Genomic DNA, 19510 nt, shown 5'->3' on the forward strand with positions numbered 1-19510 from the left:
CTATGGGACCAGGTCCTCAACACAGTTACACTAACAGAAAATAAACAAAGTGCTGAAAGTAAAGATTGCACAACAACTTTACGTGGAAACCTCCTTGCTCAAGGGAGTAAAACCACGACCTGGCCTGCCAGGACTTTTCAAACTTCTTTCACTAATCTTCTCCAAGCAAAAGTAAAAGCAAGTTTACAAACCGAGATTAGCCTACTAATCCCAACTCTAAGCAATACCTCCTATTACTTAGATGAGCCAGAGCAGATGCAACACTGCCCACTAAGCTATCACCCCTAGATAACTTAGACTTTGCTAAGCGGATACAACACCGCCCACTATACTAATCCTGACCGATTAATATAGACTTTAGAGTAAGACCCTAAGTTACCCTTAACCTAGTTCTTACAATGATTCACACAAATTTGAAACGTTTCTTTCACAAGTGAAATGAATCCTACAATGTAAGCACTATTACAAGCAAACAAAGTAACAGCTGGTACAAGAAGCTCTTGAAGTAATCGATCAGATCCCTTGCTGTTCTTGAAGCTTGAAATATTTCTCTCTTTGAATGAATGAGTAATATTGTTGTATTTTGTTTAGTATATACCATAAAAAGTTATTACCAAACGTACAAGCAACCTCTTTGCTTCTGATTGGTGAAGTACTCTGCAGCTTCTGACGCAGACAACTTTTACAACTGTACCGCACTTTGACAGCTGGACGAGTATTCATACTCTGCAGAGGACCAGGTCCCTGCACTTGTAAGGAGATCATAAAAACACCAAAAGGCATAAGCTCTTATTTGTTTTTATGTTGATGACATTGTGATCGTCAAAAGAGACATTTCTAACATAAATGCTACTAAGCATATACTAGAAAGTAACTTCGATATGAAAGACATTGAAGTTACTGATGTGATTGAAAATGTACTTGACAAGTTCAAGCATTTGGATTTCAATATTGTCAAGACTCCAATAAATGTGAGATTTGTACTTTAAAAGAATGAAAGCAAAAGTGACTCACAATTGGATTGTGCTAGAGTATTGAGAAATATGATATATATCATGAAGTGTACGCGATCAGATATAGCATATGCTATTAATAAACTAAGTCGGTTCACGAGTAATCTCAATCAAACTCATTGGATGATAATGAAAAAAGTTTTGGAGTATTTAAAACATACTTCAAAAAACTATTGCTTTGCATTATAACTAATATTCAACAGTATTGGAAGAATATAGTGATGCAAATTGAATCACCAGGTCAAATGAAGTAAAATCCACGAGTGGATATGTATTTACTCTTGGTAGAGGAGCAGTCTCTTGGAAACCTTCCAAACAGATATGTATCGCTCGTTCTACTATGAAATCTGAGTTTATCACTCTAGATAAGGCCGGTAAAGAAGTTGAATGACTCCAAAATTTCTTGAAAGATTTTTGGCCCAAACCTTTTAGCTCCAGTATGCATACACAGTGAGAGTTAATTTGCAATAGGTAGGGCATGGAGCATGATGTATAATGGAAAGTCTCGTCATATATGACGTAGACATAATATCGTTAGAGAACTACTCTCTAGTGGAATTATCATAATTGACTATGTAAAGTCAAATGATAATGTGTCGGATCCACGTATAAAAGGCCTAACTGGAGAGGGAGTTGATAGATTATCAAAGGGAATGGGACTATGGCCGAGAACAAGTCATTGTGGCGGTAACTCTACCTAGGAGACTGGAGATCCCAAGATCTAGGTTCAAGGAGATCAAACAAAGTCATTGATAACGGTTCAACATTGTCAAAATATTTTTTATGGTCCATTCTCATGATAAGACAATGTTCAGTAACAAGGATAAAGGCATTAGGACTTTTTAATGATTTCTAAGTTTGATACAGGATATATCAAATGGTGTATCTACGGGATAACACATTTAGAAATCACCTATGTAAGTGTGAACTGTAAGCCGCTTCAAGGAGAATCTGGTAAGGCCAGTTCTCTACGCACTTATAAATCGAGACGTGTTCATGGCTGAAACGAACAAAACAATGAGAATCAAAAACAGTTCAAGGGTTGATTGTGTGACTTATGTTGTCTAGGTATACACCAAAGCTCGACGGTTCAAAGATATCAAATCTATCGATTGACCGAGTATATTCGATATATGTTCACTACGGAAAGTTCAAAGGGAAACCCACTTATCCAGAGACAATCAATCCTTAATTACGAATCACACAGTTTTTCATGCATATGTTTTAACAATAGCCATTCCCTATTCATGTGGGGGATTGTCGGGTTTTAAAGGTATGAACAGGAAATGAAGGGTTGTGACTCTCCTAAAGAGTTGTGACTATGCCGAAGGGTTGTGAACTTTATGAAAGGTTGTGTCCTTTCTAAAGGATTGTGACCGTTTGAAAGGTTATGTCTTTTCCAAAGTGTTGTGACCTTTCTGAAAGGTTGTCTTCTTTCCAAATGGTTGTGACCTTTACCCTTTGTTGGCTATAAATAGAGAGGTTTTCTCTCATTTTTCTGTATCGAATTCTTCCCTTCTTTTGCATACATTTCTTACAAAACAAAATCGATCGATCGTATCTGTGTGTGTGATTCGTTGCTGTCATTTTGAGTTCGTTGAAATTTTCGAAGTTTGAGGTACCACTACTTCTTTAATGGTTAATCCGTTTTATCTTGGGAGGAATTAATCTGCAACCTCAGGTACTTGAGGGGATTAAATTTCTTAAGGACACACAGTAGGTTCTGTGGACTCGGATAGTTCTTTGTGTTTTTCTTTTCATCTTTTATTATTTCTGGTTTGCTAATCTGAATACAGGAGATAACACTAAATACCCTGGTGTTCCTCTCATTCAGGTCACAACATGCTCTAATTTAGTAAAAAGTGTGCTTTCTCGAATGAAAAATATGTGGCGTATTTGAGCTCTACAAGACTATGGTACTGCAAAGAATCGCAGGAAATGGATGTCAGCTCCGTACATCCAAGATTTGTGTTTCTTAGGATAGATGGCCTAAAAATTTTCCCTTCATCCAAGATTTGTGTTTCTTATGCTATATCTTCCACACACCATTGGATATCCACACTTCCCCACATGTGGCGACCAAATTTCTACTGGCTCTTTCCAATTAGATGTATTTACATCCCATATGTATACCCATAAATGCCCTTCAGACTCAAACCTCATGAATTGAGCTGAGGTATCAGTGTCAGGGAAAGCAGTAAGGGTTTGACCCTCAAAACTGTAATAAATATCATAGGCATATAATTTTGAAGTATAGTAAAACTCATGAGGTGGGTCAGAATCTATGTAAGTGCCCACGCCTTCATTGAGAACAATAAGAGAAAACAAACCTTGACTTTGATTGGTTACGGAGACAGTTGCTGTGAGCTTCTGCCCAGAAACCAAACTCTTCCCCGAGAGCAAAGAATCTGTTGGATGATCGAAAGCTGCAAGGTTGGGCAGAGTTGCCATCTTTGCCTAGTTGCGACTACACATCTATACACTTCAACTTGGCTCAACTGACAACTAGACACTTCAACTCTTTCCCACTATGTCTCGTGGACATCTTCAACTGCCCATTTTAACTTGAGACCAAGTTAAAGTGTCTATCAATATATTATGCCCATCTTAATTTGAGGGTCCAGCTATTAAGTTTTTACCACTTAACTCATTGTATTTGAGAAAGTATAGGTTCAAAATACACCTACTATCATATATCATATCATATCATCATAGCATCATATTATATTAAAGGGTAAAGGATCAAATATGCCCCTAAACTATTCGAAAAGGTCTAGATATACTATCCGTTTAAAGTTTGGCTCACTCATGCCCTCGCCGTCCAACTTTTCGTCTAAATATGCCTTTATGGGCGTTAGTTGGCATGCTAGACATATCCAGCTCATTTTCCATTTCTTTAAATGTCACATGGAATTGTCATGTCATTTTGACTTTACCACATGACATTTATATAAAAATGGAAATTAAAGGGATCAATTATGCCCCTAAAAATTTGAACCCATAAACACCTAATCCGAACAATAAATCAACCCCCCCCCCTTTAAATTAACTACCCGACCCGTTTTCAACAATTTTGTTTAAATTTTTATTTTTTTGGGTAAATCCCGAAAATTAGTAATTGATTAATAAAAAATATGAAAAATATGAAAAAAAATATAAAATTAACGCCAAAAAATCAGAAATAAATATAGTAACCTTAAATTCAAAAATTTCAACAATTTTTTTTAATTTTTATTCTTTTTAATAAAATACTCATTTTCGGAATTTGCCGAAAAAAATAAAAATTTAAAAAAAATTGTTGAAATTTTTGAATTTAAGGTTACTATATTTGTTTGTGATTTTTTGGCGTTAATTTTATATATTTTTTATTAATCAATTACTCATTTTCGGGATTTACCGAAAAAAATAAAAAATTTTAAAAATTGTTGAATTTAAGGTTACAATATTTATTTGTGAATTTTTGGCGTTAATTTTATATTTTTTTCATATTTTTCCTATTTTTTATTAATCAATTACTAATTTTCGGAATTTATCGAAAAAAATAAAAATTTAAACAAAATTGTTGAAAATGGGTTGGGTAGTTTATTTAAAAGGGGTGTTGATTTATGGGTTGGATTAGGTGTTTATGGGTTCGAATTTTTTAGGGACATAATTGATCCCTTTCTATTTTCATATAAATGTCATGTGGTAAAGTCAAAATGACATGACAATTCCATGTGGCATTTAAAGAAATGAAAAATGAGTTGGATATGTCTAGCAGGCCTACTAACGCCCATAAGGGCATATTTAGACGAAAAGTTGGACGGTGAGGGCATGAGTGAGCCAAACTTTAAACGGAGGGTATATCTAGATCTTTTCGAATAATTTAGGGGCATATTTGACCTTTTACCCTATATTAAAAGTGGGAGCTTTTTGTGCAAAGTTATATTACCAAAATGCCCATCAAAAATTAAAGATTTATACCCTTTAAGGATTAAATTAGTCATATAACATTAATATAAATATATCAATTAAATTTCTTGAAAATAATAATATTGCTTGAATTTTTAAATAACTTAATATGTCATTTATGTGAAGTCTTTATAACTTCTAAAGCTATACTTTTCAAATTCCTATACCTTTAATTCGTTTCCACATCTTCTTTCAATCTGACATCATGGAAATTAGTAAAGTTTGTTTTATATATATATATATAAGGACATTCTTCTTTTTAAATTAATTAAAAGACTAATCATCTTCTATCTTATTTAAAGAATTTCAATAAATATTAATCAATAAAATCTTTAATTTCTTAGTTCCATATACTATATGTTTTCATATTAACTTCAAATGTATTTTTCTTCTCAGAGCTTATCTAAAGTTCTATCATATTAGAAAAGTTCAAAACTAAAGAAAAAAACCAATCAAAATCTTCTGCAGAAAAAAACATCCCTTGCTCCGCAGTTCAAGAGTTTTTTCTCTTTATAAGTTTCTCCAACTCTTTCACCCCTTCCCTTTCTTAGGCAAGCTATTTAGTTGTTTGACGTGTTTGTATCCCTTCTCTATAGACTATTCGTTTGTAAGAATTTATTTATTGCGACTAATCGTTAATCTGATTACATTTTTGTTGTACATTTTAGTTGTCGATATCACTAATCATTGTTGATTTTTGTTTGACTTTAGGTGTTTTCTTTTCTTTTCCTATCGATACACTCTAACAATCTATTTTATTTTCTTCCTTCCGCAAATTTACGATTAATTTCTACCTATGTGGTTGGGTTTTAAAGCTCTTCACGGCTTGCAAGAATGATGCAAGAGACGGTAAGTTAGTTATCAGTTTCTCTGTATTTTCACAACTTTTTACCATGTAAATTATTCTAGCTAGATTGTGTTGATTAATATGTTGATCATGTAGAGAGCTTGAAGTAAGAATGCAAAAGAAAAAAGGACGTAGTAAAATATTTGTATATGAAATAGAGAATGCACTTGATTCATATATTTTCATTAATTAATATGTGATAGGTGGACAAAGAATGGTCAAATATCATTCGAACCCATCAAAAAAAGGTGTACTTCGATAATTTTTCTAAGAACACAAATTTATTTATTTTTCACAGCACTCTAATTCTTATAGTTATTTCTTATATATAAAAAAATATTAAAATATGATTGATTATAAGTAGAGTAAACTGAATATTTTTATCTTGAATTAGACTCAAACCTCATGAATGCCCTTCAGACTCAAACCTCATGAATTGAGCTGAGGTATCAGTGTCAGGGAAAGCAGTAAGGGCTTGACCCTCAAAACTGTAATAAATATCATAGGCATATAATTTTGAAGTATAGTAAAACTCATGAGGTGGGTCAGAATCTATGTAAGTGTCTACGCCTCCATTGAGAACACTAAGAGAAAACAAACCTTGACTTTGATTGGTTACGGAGACAGTTGCTGTGAGCTTCTGCCCAGAAACCAAACTCTGCCCCGGGAGCAAAGAATCTGTTGGACGATCGAAAGCTGCAAGGTTGGGCAGAGTTGCCATCTTTGCCTAGTTGCGACGACACATCTATACACTTCAACTTGGCTCAACTGACAACTAGACACTTCAACTCTTTCCCACTGTGTCTCGTGGACATCTTCAACTGCCCATTTTAACTTGAGACCAAGTTTAAGGGTCTATCAATATATTATGCCCATCTTAATTTGAGGGTCCAGCTATTAAGTTTTTACCACTTAACTCATTGTATTTTAGAAAGTACAGGTTCAAAATACACCTACTATCTATTTATCATCATCATATCATATCATATATTATTATAAGTGGGAAGCTCCAAAGTAAAAAGTTGAATTACCATTTTGCCCTTATACTAAATTAAAATTTGATTAATTATTTAATTAAATACAAATATTTTAATTTACTATATCCTTCTATTTAATTTTCTAAAGTATTTAAAGTTAGGGAGAAAGTTTTAATTTTTGTAGTCAATGTCTTTCAATTACGTAAGGCAAATGATCAGATTTTTGAAAGTCTTTCTATTACTCATGCATCACTTAATTACTGAAGTTGAAAGGTTTTTTCAGCTTTAAATTTTGAACGCACTACTTAACTTACATTCAATTACAATGAATGTGGTAAATGAAAAGATCACTCTTTTGAACTTTCATATGTCACTTCAACCTTTCTAATTAACTTGAATTATTTTCATCTTCCACATATTATTGAAATGTATAGATATTTAAGACATGTAGAAAGAAAATAACAACACAAATCAAGAGCATTCAAAAGTACAAGAATTCATATTCCACCCCTTTTTTCTTGGAATGAAAATTTTCTTGGTCTTCTCTATTGCATGAAACTATATGATGGCACAGAAAGGTTCTAATACATTTGAAAGTGTTATTTTGACATTTAGATGAACGTACAATAAATCTATTGAAAGAGTAAGTCACAATTTAGCTATCAATTTTTTCCTTGTTCTTTTCCATTTTAATTTTGTTAATTATATAATTCTTCCTTCTATATTTAATGATTTGTTTGTTATATTTAGATAATATGTTGGTATATTAATAGAAAAAAAGTAAGGTGGACTACAATTTTGGGATATGTTGTTCATAATATTTTTTATATTTCTTTGATTGTTTGTCATTGTATAAAATTAATTTCATTGTGTATGTTCGTTTTGGCTATATCTGATACGATCCTAATGCATATTGTTTCTTTCTGATATGGTGTCCTCTCTTCAATCTCTGTGTTATATTACATTGTGTGATAAGTTTTCATTGTATTTATCCATTTTTTTGCCTACGAAGGTTGTTTTTGGTTGAAGGGTAAAAAAGATTTAAACAGCAGAGTATAAAGTTGGATTATCATTTTATCCCTATGTTAAATTAAAATATTATAAAATATTTACTTAATTAAATATTAAATAGTAATTGATGCTCCCAATTGCACACGCAAGTGTACGTGGCCGCACAAGTAATATAGTGGCTCTTAAAAGAACCAGATTATCGAACCCAAAGGACTTGTCAATTAACTATTTTTATTAAATTATATTGGTCTAATTATTTATTTAAGAGTGTCAAAAGAAAAGAATGTAGGAATAAAACAATAAGATTACTTACAATAGTTGGAAGATCCCAGGGTTGCAGCATGTATTGGATCTCATGTATCATATTTTAGGTAAAGAGCTAATTTTAGTTGTCAAGTCACTGGTTTATAGGGTTGAAGATATGATCCGGGTTATACGCCTCTCGTCGCCTACCCCAATTAATTATCTAACTACATCGTTGAGCGGGGATAAATAGACTAACTGGCGAGCATTTATATTTCATCCTATTTCGTAACCAAGCAAGGTGTTCGTCTGGGCGTCACTCCTGAACACTAATCACCTCAATCTAATGTGTGGACCGAGCTCTCTATATTCTCTGGTCTATCTAACCTCTCCTCTCTCGATTTTAAGATTAGACAATATATTTATCTTATGGTGTGCAAGCATAAAATACTAAAACAAGAATATAGAAGTAACTTATAATGACAACCAAAAATTAATTCAAAAACCTTAAATAATCAACATTCAATCCGTAGCTACAGCCCTAGGACAAGGGCGTTAGCTACTAATGTCTAAGAAAATAAGAAGACCCTCAAAAGTATTGACAACTTTATACTTTAATACCCTGATCTTCACCTCTGCCTCCTCTAAATTGATTAATTATTTCTATGGACTATTAATAAATGTAGAAAATTCCAAATAAAATAACTGAGTCCAAAACAAATTAAAAATCCAAATCCAAGCGGAATAAGAATTCCTGTAGGCGTAAACAGTGCTCTGCCGAGTTTCCTGCCCATCGTCGTTCTTCATATGATGCCACGTGGAATTTTCAATTCCAATTCCAATTCTACTTCCACCAAAAATATATATTATTTTATAAAGTTTAATACATTAAGCTGTCTGCTTAATTTTCTTTTTTAATCTTCCATCATTAATTCGTTTTAGCTTCAAACTTTTTCAACTTTACACCAATTTACTCCTACAAATAAATTACATTATTTAGCACAATCCATAAAATTAATGCTCAAAAAGGACAGTTATAAATAATAAATGTGAGACAAATAATAATTAAAAATATGTATTTTTAGCTTTGCATCAGTAATCATTCTATATGCTACACTAAATATTAAAAATCTGAAAATGTCAAGTCAAAAAGTTGAAAGACAAAATATTCATAAAAAAATATTAGTCATTTCCACCCTTTTAAAGACTAAAATAGTTCCATTTTTAAAATATTTTTCTTTATACTAAAAAGTAAATTATTTTATTATGAAACCATTGAGTTAAATCAATATATAAAGACCATAATGCCCACAAAAGATTGAATGATTATTTTAATCTCTAAATGTAAATTATTCCTTCATTTTATTAAAGGAATGCTGATCGAAAAGATGGAAGATCTTGCAATGTTTCATCGATAATAATTTAGACAAGCTACTTGGTGCAACTTTAATTGCTTCTATTATTTTGAATAAAAATTGGAGTCATTGAATTCTTTCTTTTCATTGTGATAAGGAATAATATATTCATCTTCATAACTTACACTATCTAATTACCCTATTTTTATCCATATAAATTCATCTTTATTTGTTTCATGAGTACCCTAACTAAGGTTATTCTTTTCATTCTATAGTTTAAATAGTATACCGCTTATACCATTATTGTTCTATTTGATTCATACTTTAACTAAATGAAGAAGACTTTTGAATTATAATTGCTTATGGGAGAAGTGTCAGCAAAAACTCAAAAAATTAAAATATATAGTGATTTTGTATTTCTTTTTTCATATACATATTGTTATGATTAAAGTCTTAAAAAGGATGTATATGTTGTTGCATGTTTTTTTCTGTGTTTATATTTTTGTATGTGTTGTCTCACAATTAAACTTCTTTAATTTTATTTTCTATATATTTCTTATTGTTCTAAGTGTATTTTTATTTAGGCTAAAATTAATCTTTTGTGACTATATATAATGCAAATTAGCTAATTACTATCTAAAGTTCTAAATTTACAGTTTGTTGATAAATTTTAAAAATTAAAATAAGATTCCTCATTTGATGCTTCTTGTCACAATTTTAAAATTTTATTTGTAATTGTTGCATTTTATTATTCGTTACATGCATGTACATGTAGTTGTTCTAATGAATATATAAAAATTAACATGGGACACACGTGCAACACATGTGTCCCAAAACTAGTATAAAATAGGAGACGAAAAAACACCACATGTCAGCGCCACAAATTTTTATAATTTTAAATAATTAATTATTATATAAATATTATCTATCTATAAATTAAAAAAAAATAAAAAAAATAGACACATGTCATCAACTTACACAATTACTGACAAATGTCAGTATTTCTAAAAACAAATTTAACTTTTATTTAAATACAGTTTATAAATTAGTAAAAATTTGATTTTTTTTTAGTATACAATAGATTCAATAATTTTTAAAAAATACATTTAAAAAAAAAAAAAACTACAGTTCCATATGTCCTCAAAAACTTTTAAATTATATCGCTAAAGTTTTCTAATTATCTTTTATTAAAAGAATAACAATTTTAAAAAGGAAAAAAAACATACGGAAATTAACATTAATTTAAAAAGGGGGGAAATAGTGCCACTTTAATTATATCTCTAAAATTTTCTAATTATCTTTTATTAAAAGAATAGTATTGATTTATTTTATCTTTTATTATTTAAATAGTATTGCTTTATATTTTTATAAAAAGTAGAAAAGACTTAATAAAATTAAAAAAACATTGTCCATCCGCCATTTTAAACAAAAAAAAAAAAATACCAAAACCGTCCATGAATTAAAAAAAAACTGTTAAATGAAGAAAAATAATAAATAATTTAAAAACATTATCCATAAGCAATTTTAAATAAATAAATAGCAAAATTATCCACTAATTAACAAGAAACAGTTAAATGAAGATATACTTCAATATTTTTTTTAAAAATGATTTTAAATGTATTTTTTTTTCAAATTATATAAACAACACACGTAATATTAATTTAAAATAGTTATTTTTTAAATTTGAATTTAAAATGGTTACCTAAAACTGCTCCATCTATTATCTTTATTCTCTCTCTTGCTATATATATATATATATATATATATATATATATAACTAAATTCAATTAAACAATTAATGGATCTATTCTTCTTCAAATGTGGAAAGTTATTTGTTGAATTATTTTTATTTTTCTTATCTTCATCTTCTTTTGGGGAGAATTATTTGTGGAAGTCAAGAAGAAGAACAATATTTATCAAAGTGAAATCCTCTCTATGCATCTTAGGAAGCATTATTGACTGACATTCTACTGATAGACAATGAGTTCGTATTGAGAACATGACCATTCTCATGAAAATTGTCTTTTTTTCTTTTGCAATTTACATCAATGGAGGTGTAGTTTTGCTCCACAATTAGGAGATAAAAAAAATTGTGTACATTATTATTTATTTGTGTATAGATATTTTACCACTTCGAAATTGCGGTAATCTAATTTAATTTTGAAATTTACGTAAAAATAAAATCAGTTTCAAAGAGATTTGTTTATGCATAATTATTTATTTTAATTATTATGAATTTTACAAATCCCTTTAAATTTTTGCTATAATGAATATATTAATGAAAAAGAAAAGTTTCATAACTTCCCATTACCCATCCACTGTTGCACAATACTATAAATAACTGTGTTAATAACATTTTAATTTATCCATAGTCATCTTAAATCAAATATATATTTTTCATTTTTTACAACGTGGTATTTGTAGTGTTAATGAAGAGTATGAGTTGAAATATATTTTGTTATTATTATTTAAAATTTAAAATTTTAAAATTAATTCTCTACAAATAATCAATTAAAATTAACTTTATACAACCATTTTTAAAATAAAAAAATTGAAATTTGAAGTTTATTTAAATATAAAAAATTAAAATTTTAAAAAAATTGACTGATCTGTTTTAAAATTTTAAATATTAACGTGTTTTCTTTTCAAAAATTAAATTAAATTTTAATCATAATTAGAATTTAAATAGCAAGTTTTAAACTTCCCATTACATTCCCACTTGTACACAAATTCTAAAAAATGATTAATAAAAAATTAATAAATGTATCAAAATTACATTAAAAAAATTATTTGCAAACTCACTATATATGGTTACTACATAATAGTAAATCACGTTTTTTTTACTCCTTTTTAATAGCAATTATAAGGTCAATTTTGTCGTGATTAAATTATTTATTTTTTCTCTAATTGTTACAACTTACAATCCTATTAGTAATGAAATACCTTTTATTATCCGTTGAACTTTTAAACTATTTCAAGGGATATAAATCACAACCAATATATACAAATTATTTTGGAAAAATCCATTAATTTAAACAATTTATCAACAGTTGCATTGTAACATATTTTTTACATTCTAAATTAATTATGTAATGTGTAATTTTATTTAATGATTAATTACAATTTAAAATATTTATTGTAATTAACATGAAAGTGAAAGCAGTTTAACAATATATATATATACCAGGTAGTATATTAAATTGAAAACTAAAAATTTAAAAGTGACTTTTTGTTAAAGAATTACTTAAAATTAACATGATATAAACATTTTTAAAAATTTTAAATTTATATAAAGATAAAGATAAATAATTAAATATTTGAATGATTTATTTTAAAATTAAAAAAATATTTTTTAAAAATCTTTATTTAAATAAAACAGGAATATATTATAAATTGTGCATAAGTTATATCACATTTAATTTAAAAATTATGTTATTTAATCCGCGCAACGAGTGGGCACGAATACTAATTCTTTTAAAAGTACCAAATTTTTACATATATATATTTAAAAATACTGAATTTAGTTGAACCAAGCATTTACAAAAGTCTATTAATTTTCCAAGTATTATTTTCTGTTCATGTAACAATTAATTTGTAATTGTTGGGCACTTTCCTCCTCATTAAGGTTCAGGTCAAGTCTACATACCGTCACAGAATACATTGATCATGGGACCGGCTATTAATTATTGCTGGGCACTTTCCTCCTCATTCAGGTTCAGGTCAAGTCTTCCACTGAATGGGACCAGCAGTAAAATTCAAAAGTCCCTAATTAGGATGAGTCAAAAATAATTGGGACAGATAAAATGACGTAAATTGTTTAATTGGATAATACAGTTTAAAATCGAATATGTGAACTAGTTAGTGGTAAATAGCACTAATGGTCCAAATGTGTCACAATGGTGACGTAAATATGCACAACCTTTAACGAATATTGTATGTTATAGTCAAAGTTGGCTGCTGAAAATAGTGTTGGAAGTCAACAGAATGGAATAAATTAAATGTGATGCCTTTAAACTAAGCAAAGATTGAAAATGAGAACCTAGTTCATTTACAACTGATTTATGCCAAGTCTAAAGAGAGGCCATATCCCCAAAAAAGGCACAACAGAAAGAACTCATATATTTTAGAAAAAAATGTTTGTAGAAAAGAGACTGTATTTTCCTATCCTTCTCTTCATTTATCTCCTCTTATGTTCGTCTCGATTTGCTATATCGCAACCTTTACAGGACTACAACTTCACTCTTTTGAATTCTACTGCAGGGCTTGCCGGGATTTCCTCTTTCTGGATCAACATACCCTCCTCTATTGATGTTAATTCCACCGACGGCTTCTTTGGTTTGGTGACACCCATACTTCAGCGAAGAAATGCTGGCTCACGATTCCTCTGTGGCTTCTACTGCAATTTCTTTGTCACCGAATGCCTTCTTGGTATCCTTTTGTACCACATCAACTACAACGAGGAGAGCGATGTGATAAATAAACCCCAGTTAGTTTGGTCTGCTAACAGGAACCATCCAGTGAAAGTCAATGCAACCTTGCAACTAGGCCATGATGGCAACTTGGTCTTGACGGACTCTGATGGCACTCTTGTTTGGTCCACTAATACTACTGGAAAATCTGTTTCTGGCATAAACTTAACAGAAATGGGAAATCTTGTGCTCTTTGATAAGAGAAAGCGCGCAATTTGGCAGTCTTTTGATCATCCTACGGATTGTTTGCTTCCAGGGCAGAATTCTACTGCCGGGCTTTCCTCTTTCTGGATCAACAGGCCCTCTCTTTTTACTAATTCCACTGCCGACTTATTTGGTAAGGCGACACCCATACTTCAGCGGGGAAATGCTGGCCCACGATTCCTCTGTGGCTTCTTCTGCAGGTACCATGCCAATGAATGCCTTCTTGGTATCGTTTTGTACCCCAACAAATACAACGAGGACGGTGTTATAGATAAAGTCCAGTTAGTTTGGTCTGCTAACAGGAACCATCCAGTGAAATTCAATGCAACCTTGCAACTAGGCCATGATGGCAACTTGGTCTTGACGGATTTTGATGGCACTCTTGTTTGGTCCACTGATACAATTGGGAAATCTGTTTCTGGCTTAAACTTGACAGAAATGGGAAATCTTGTTCTCTTTGATAAGAGAAATCGCACAATTTGGCAGTCTTTTGATCATCCTACAGACTCTTTGCTTCCAGGGCAGAATTTGGTTTCCAGGCAGAAGCTCATAGCAAGCGTTTCAGCAACCAATCGGAGTCAAGGTTTGTTTTCTCTTACTGTTCTCAATGGAAGCTGGGCTGCTTACACAGATACAGTTCCACCTCAATACTACTACACTTCATATTTTGAAGATAGTCCTTATTACAGTTTTGATGGTCAAACCTTTACTGCTTCACACAATCCTACTAACTCGACAGTTCAATTCATGAAGATTGGGCCTGATGGACATTTAAAGGTATACCAATGGTCTGTAGTTGATTGGAATGAAGTATCTGACATTTTGTCGCCATATGTAGATAACTGTGGGTACCCAATGGTATGTGGAAGTTATAGCATTTGTACAAATAACGGGCAATGTACTTGTCCGCTACAGGAGAACTTCTTCAGGCCATTTTCAGAGAGGAAACCAGATCTTGGATGTTCACAGTTAACTTCCATTTACTGTAACTCTTCGCAGTATCATAGTTTCGTAGAGCTCAAGAATACCACATATTTTTCATTTAATATTGATCAGGAACTAAATCCGAGCAGATTATGGCTTGGGCAGACAAAGTTGGAAGATTGCAAAAGGGCCTGTCTGAGTAACTGTTCTTGCAAAGCTGCTGTTTTTGAATATGATTGGAATGGGACTCGCAGAGGGAACTGTTTGTTACTGAATGAAGTTTTCTCTCTCAAAGACAGCGAAGAAGGAAGAGGCAATACAGTATTTCTTAAGGTGCAGAATTCCTCCAAGCCGCAGAGTCAGTCTCTAATCATTCCTGGAGGAAAGAAATCAAGACCTTTCAAAGTGATAATAGGATCTACTCTTGCAGCTTTCTTTGGGATAATTTTAAGCATAGCTACTTGCTTTGTTATTTTCAGAAACAGGACACGTGAGTCCAGAAAGGCTGCGGATATTTTGGATCTAGCACCAATCTTACCGGGAATCCTAACTCGATTCTCTTACAATGAGCTGAAAATAACTACAGATGATTTCAGTATAAAGCTCGGGGAAGGAGGATTTGGCTGTGTTTATGAAGGAACACTGAGAAATGGAACTAAAATAGCTGTGAAGAATCTGGATGGTGTAGGTCAAGTAAAGGAATCATTCTTAACAGAAGTAAAGGCAGTCGGTGGCATTCACCATATCAATCTGGTAAAACTCATTGGATTTTGTGCCGAAAAAAGCCACAGGCTTCTAATCTATGAGTACATGGTGAATGGATCGCTGGATGGGTGGATTACGCATGAAAATCAAGAAAATGGGCTTACATGGAACACAAGGCAGAGGATAATATCAGACATTGCCAAAGGGTTAGCATATCTACATGAGGATTGCAGCCATAAGATAATTCATTTGGACATCAAACCACAAAACATCCTTCTGGATCAATATCTCAATGCTAAGATATCAGATTTTGGGTTGTCAAAGCTAATTGAGAAAGATAAAAGCAAAGTTGTGACTAGAATGAGAGGAACACGGGGTTATTTAGCCCCTGAATGGTTGAGCTCGGTAATCACTGAGAAAGTTGATGTTTATGCTTTTGGAATTGTCCTCTTGGAAATTCTCTGTGGGCGAAAAAATTTGGATTGGTCCCAAGCTGATGAAGAAGATGTACATTTGCTAAGTGTCTTTAGGCGAAAAGCGGAACAAGAGAAGCTCATCGATATGGTTGACAAAAATGAGGATATGCAGCTCCACAGGGAAGCAGTGACAGAAATGATGAGCCTTGCTGCATGGTGTCTACAGGGAGATTTTTCCAAGAGGCCTTCCATGTCATTGGTGGTTAAGGCATTGGAAGGTTTGGTGACTGTTGAAACCAACTTGAATTATGATTTCACACATGTACCTGAGGTTGGGGCAGGCAACCAAGAGAGGGAAGTCATTATCAGTTCAAAATTTCCTTCAATTTTATCGGGACCAAGGTAAACAATATGCTTAAGATTTTGTCTTTGAAGGAACCAACAAATGGTTGCGTAATGTCAAATATCACAACATTTTCAATTCTAGCATAACTTTTTTACAGTGTATGAGATTATAATTCATGAAATGTAATGTTCAGTAACTTCTATATTAAATTTTTGAGCTTCATGTAGAGGCTTCTCAATTCATGTGTGAAAATAAGTAATAATATTGTACGTGGTGGTGCAGCTACTGAATTCAAATGGTAGTATGCTGTAAGCTTTATTGTGTAATGCTATCGGAAAAGGCCATTTTCTTGTTTTTTCATGAGATATCCAATGATCCATTTCCCATGTAAGGCTGTGTATTATATATGATAATATAATTTGGTTAGTTTGGGTTTCTCTTTATCCAAGCTTAGCACATTCAATTTTCCAAAAGCTTCCGTGCTGTCATTTCTGTTGAGTTTTAAGTTGTAACACTCTTTCCAGCAATCATTTTCCAAATCCACATTTTAATTGTAAGTTTTTACCACTGAACTCATTATATTTTAGAAATTATGGGAAGTCTATTAAGTAGTTAAAAGTTTACACAAACCAGATGAACTATTCTTGGATCTTAACCACCTTTAATTCATCTTATGTTAACCAATTTTTTTAAAAGAGATCAGATCCCAAGTACTGTTACAAATTGCTACTAACAATTAATTTGCAATCATTGGGCACTTTCCTCCTCATTTAGATGTGCCATAAATTCCAAAGTCCAAGTCAATTGTTGTTCCTCTCTACACAATATCTTAACCTTTGCCCAGTCAATACACAGGGGCCTCAAAAAAACTTTTTCAATGTGCTTTTCCAAATTTTAATTGACTATTCAGTATGAAGGAAAATGTTTTTTAGAAAAATAATGGGGCCGGGTTATATCTTTCCACTAATCGAACCATTTTGACCATTTCCAAGTTACAATTTCGCTATCGTTCAACCTTGCAGGCAAATCAAGGTCACTGGGACTTTCATTTACACGTCTTACGTGGTATCCTACATGGTAATTTGTGTTCTATGTGGTGTTCACTGGATGGTTCCTGTTAGCAGACCAAACTAACTGGGGAACACTCGTAACCCTGTCGGATCTGTTGTGATACAAAAGGATACCAAGAAGGCATTCTGTGGTACTGTTAGTTATAAGGAGGGAAATAGAAGGCAAAGAGAAACTGAGGGCTATCCTTTCTGCTCCGAATAATAGGCGTCATTTCAGAAGGCTCAGAGGTATTGTAAACTCTAACATATGGCATATTGATCCAAGAATTGGAACGTCCAGTAGTAGAATTCAGAAAACTGACATTATAGTTCCAGAAAGGTTGCGAGAAAGCAAACCGGGATGAAAAAAAGTGGAGACAAATGAAGAGAAGGATAGGAAGATACACTCTCTGCTCTGCAATCATATCTTTGTTAGAAAATTATATGGTATTTGGAGTAGTTAGGTAATGATACTCCCTCTGTTATTATGCCTTTTTTTGGGATATGACCTTCTTGTTGTGAACAGTTGAATGAGAAAAACATACCTAGTCTATATTTCTAATATTTGCTGAGTGGTTAGGCAGAAAGGAATCACCAGTTGAAGTCCCTGATTCAAATAGGAAAGTTGAAGGTGTCATTAGCAAACCCAACATTTGTTTTTTGGTCAATATGGGGAGGGGCCTCACAGAATTTTTTTTTAATATGTTTTATCTTCTTAACTTTTGTTGACTTATGCACTCTTCCACTAGCTGACTTGTTCAGCACAGAAATGGAAGAAAAAAAACTGAATTTAGAAACGAGCGGTATCAATTTAGTTGCTGCCACAAATTGAGAAATACGAAACTAATGGAATTATGAGGATTTTCGACTTGAATGATTTGTCAACCCTCTTGATAATTGAAAGCCAACTTCATGCTGCTTTCAAATTTTTGTAAAATAAAATGAGAAATCATTGTATGTTATAGTCAAAGTTGGCTGCTGAAAATAGTGTTGGAAGTCAACAGACTGAAAGAAAGTAAATGTGATGCCTTTCTACTAAGCAAAGATTGCAAAAGAGAACCAAGGTAATTTAAAACTGATTTATGCTAAGTCTAAAGAATTCATATATTGAAGACAACAATGTTTGCAGAAAAGAGACTGTATTTTATTCTCTTCATTTACCTTCTCTTTTGTTCGTCTGGACTTGCTATTTCACAATCTTTACAGGTTTACATGGAACACAAGGCAGAGGATAATATCAGATATCGCCAAAGGGTTAGCGTATCTACGTGAGGATTGCAGCCATAAGATAATTCATTTGGACATCAAACCACAAAACATCCTTCTGGATCAATATCTCAATGCTAGGATATCAGATTTTGGGTTGTCGAAGCTAATTGAGAAAGACAAGAGCAAAGTTGTGACTAGAATGAGAGGAACACGGGGTTATTTAGCCCCTGAATGGTTGAGCTCGGTAATCACTGAGAAAGTTGATGTTTATGCTTTTGGAATTGTCCTCCTGGAAATTCTCTGTGGGCGAAAGAATTTGGATTGGTCTCAACGTGATGAAGAAGATTTCCATTTGCTAAGTGTCTTTAGGAGAAAAGCGGAACAAGAGCAGCTCATGGATATGGTTGACAAAAATGAGGATATGCAGCTCCATAGGGAAGCAGTGACAGAAATGACGAGCCTTGCTGCATGGTGTCTACAGGGCAATTTTTCCTACAGGCCTTCCATGTCATTGGTGGTTAAGGCATTGGAAGGATTGGTGACTGTTGAAATCAAATGTACCCGAGGTTGGAGGAGGCAACCAATAGAGGGAAGTCATTATCAGTTCAAAATTCCCTTCAATTTTATCGGGACCAAGGTAAACAATATGCTTAAGATTTCGTCTTTGACGGAACCAATTTATGGTTGCGTAATGTCAAATATCGCAACATTTTCAATTCTAGCATAACTTTTTTACGGTGTATGAGATTATAATTCATGAAATGTAATGCTCAGTAACTTCTATATTGAAT

At 32.2% G+C, this 19510-nt stretch overlaps 2 protein-coding genes across 3 annotated transcripts in view; both read left to right on the top strand.

Moving 5' to 3' along the window:
- The first annotated feature begins 13530 nt into the window (after positions 1-13530).
- LOC125839195 (S-locus-specific glycoprotein S13-like) lies at positions 13531-14341 on the top strand. Its single transcript, XM_049518168.1, has 2 exons — positions 13531-14203; positions 14271-14341. The coding sequence occupies exons 1-2, from the start codon at positions 13531-13533 to the stop codon at positions 14339-14341; spliced, it is 744 nt and encodes a 247-aa protein (XP_049374125.1).
- Positions 14342-14353: 12 nt separating this feature from the next.
- LOC125839180 (probable receptor-like protein kinase At5g20050) overlaps positions 14354-19510 on the top strand; it is a 28798-nt gene continuing 23641 nt past the window's right edge. For both annotated transcript variants that reach the window (XM_049518152.1, XM_049518151.1), the window contains exon 1: positions 14354-15327. In XM_049518152.1, coding sequence (XP_049374109.1) covers positions 14509-15327 — 819 coding nt within the window. In that variant the 5' untranslated portion in view covers positions 14354-14508. The remainder of the gene's footprint in view (positions 15328-19510) is intronic.

This window comes from Solanum verrucosum, unplaced genomic scaffold (assembly GCF_900185275.1).
Source record: "Solanum verrucosum unplaced genomic scaffold, falcon-dt-bn FXZP01000170.1, whole genome shotgun sequence".
Classification (NCBI taxonomy): domain Eukaryota; kingdom Viridiplantae; phylum Streptophyta; class Magnoliopsida; order Solanales; family Solanaceae; genus Solanum; species Solanum verrucosum.

What these genes read in the sequence shown, in the direction of transcription:
- LOC125839195 (XM_049518168.1), top strand. Translation starts at nt 13,531, where the DNA reads ATGTTTGTAGAAAAGAGACTGTATTTTCCTATCCTTCTCTTCATTTAT. An exon ending in TTCCACTGCCGACTTATTTG is followed by an intron (nt 14,204 to 14,270) that starts GTAAGGCGACAC and finishes CTTCTTCTGCAG; the next exon opens with GTACCATGCCAATGAATGCC.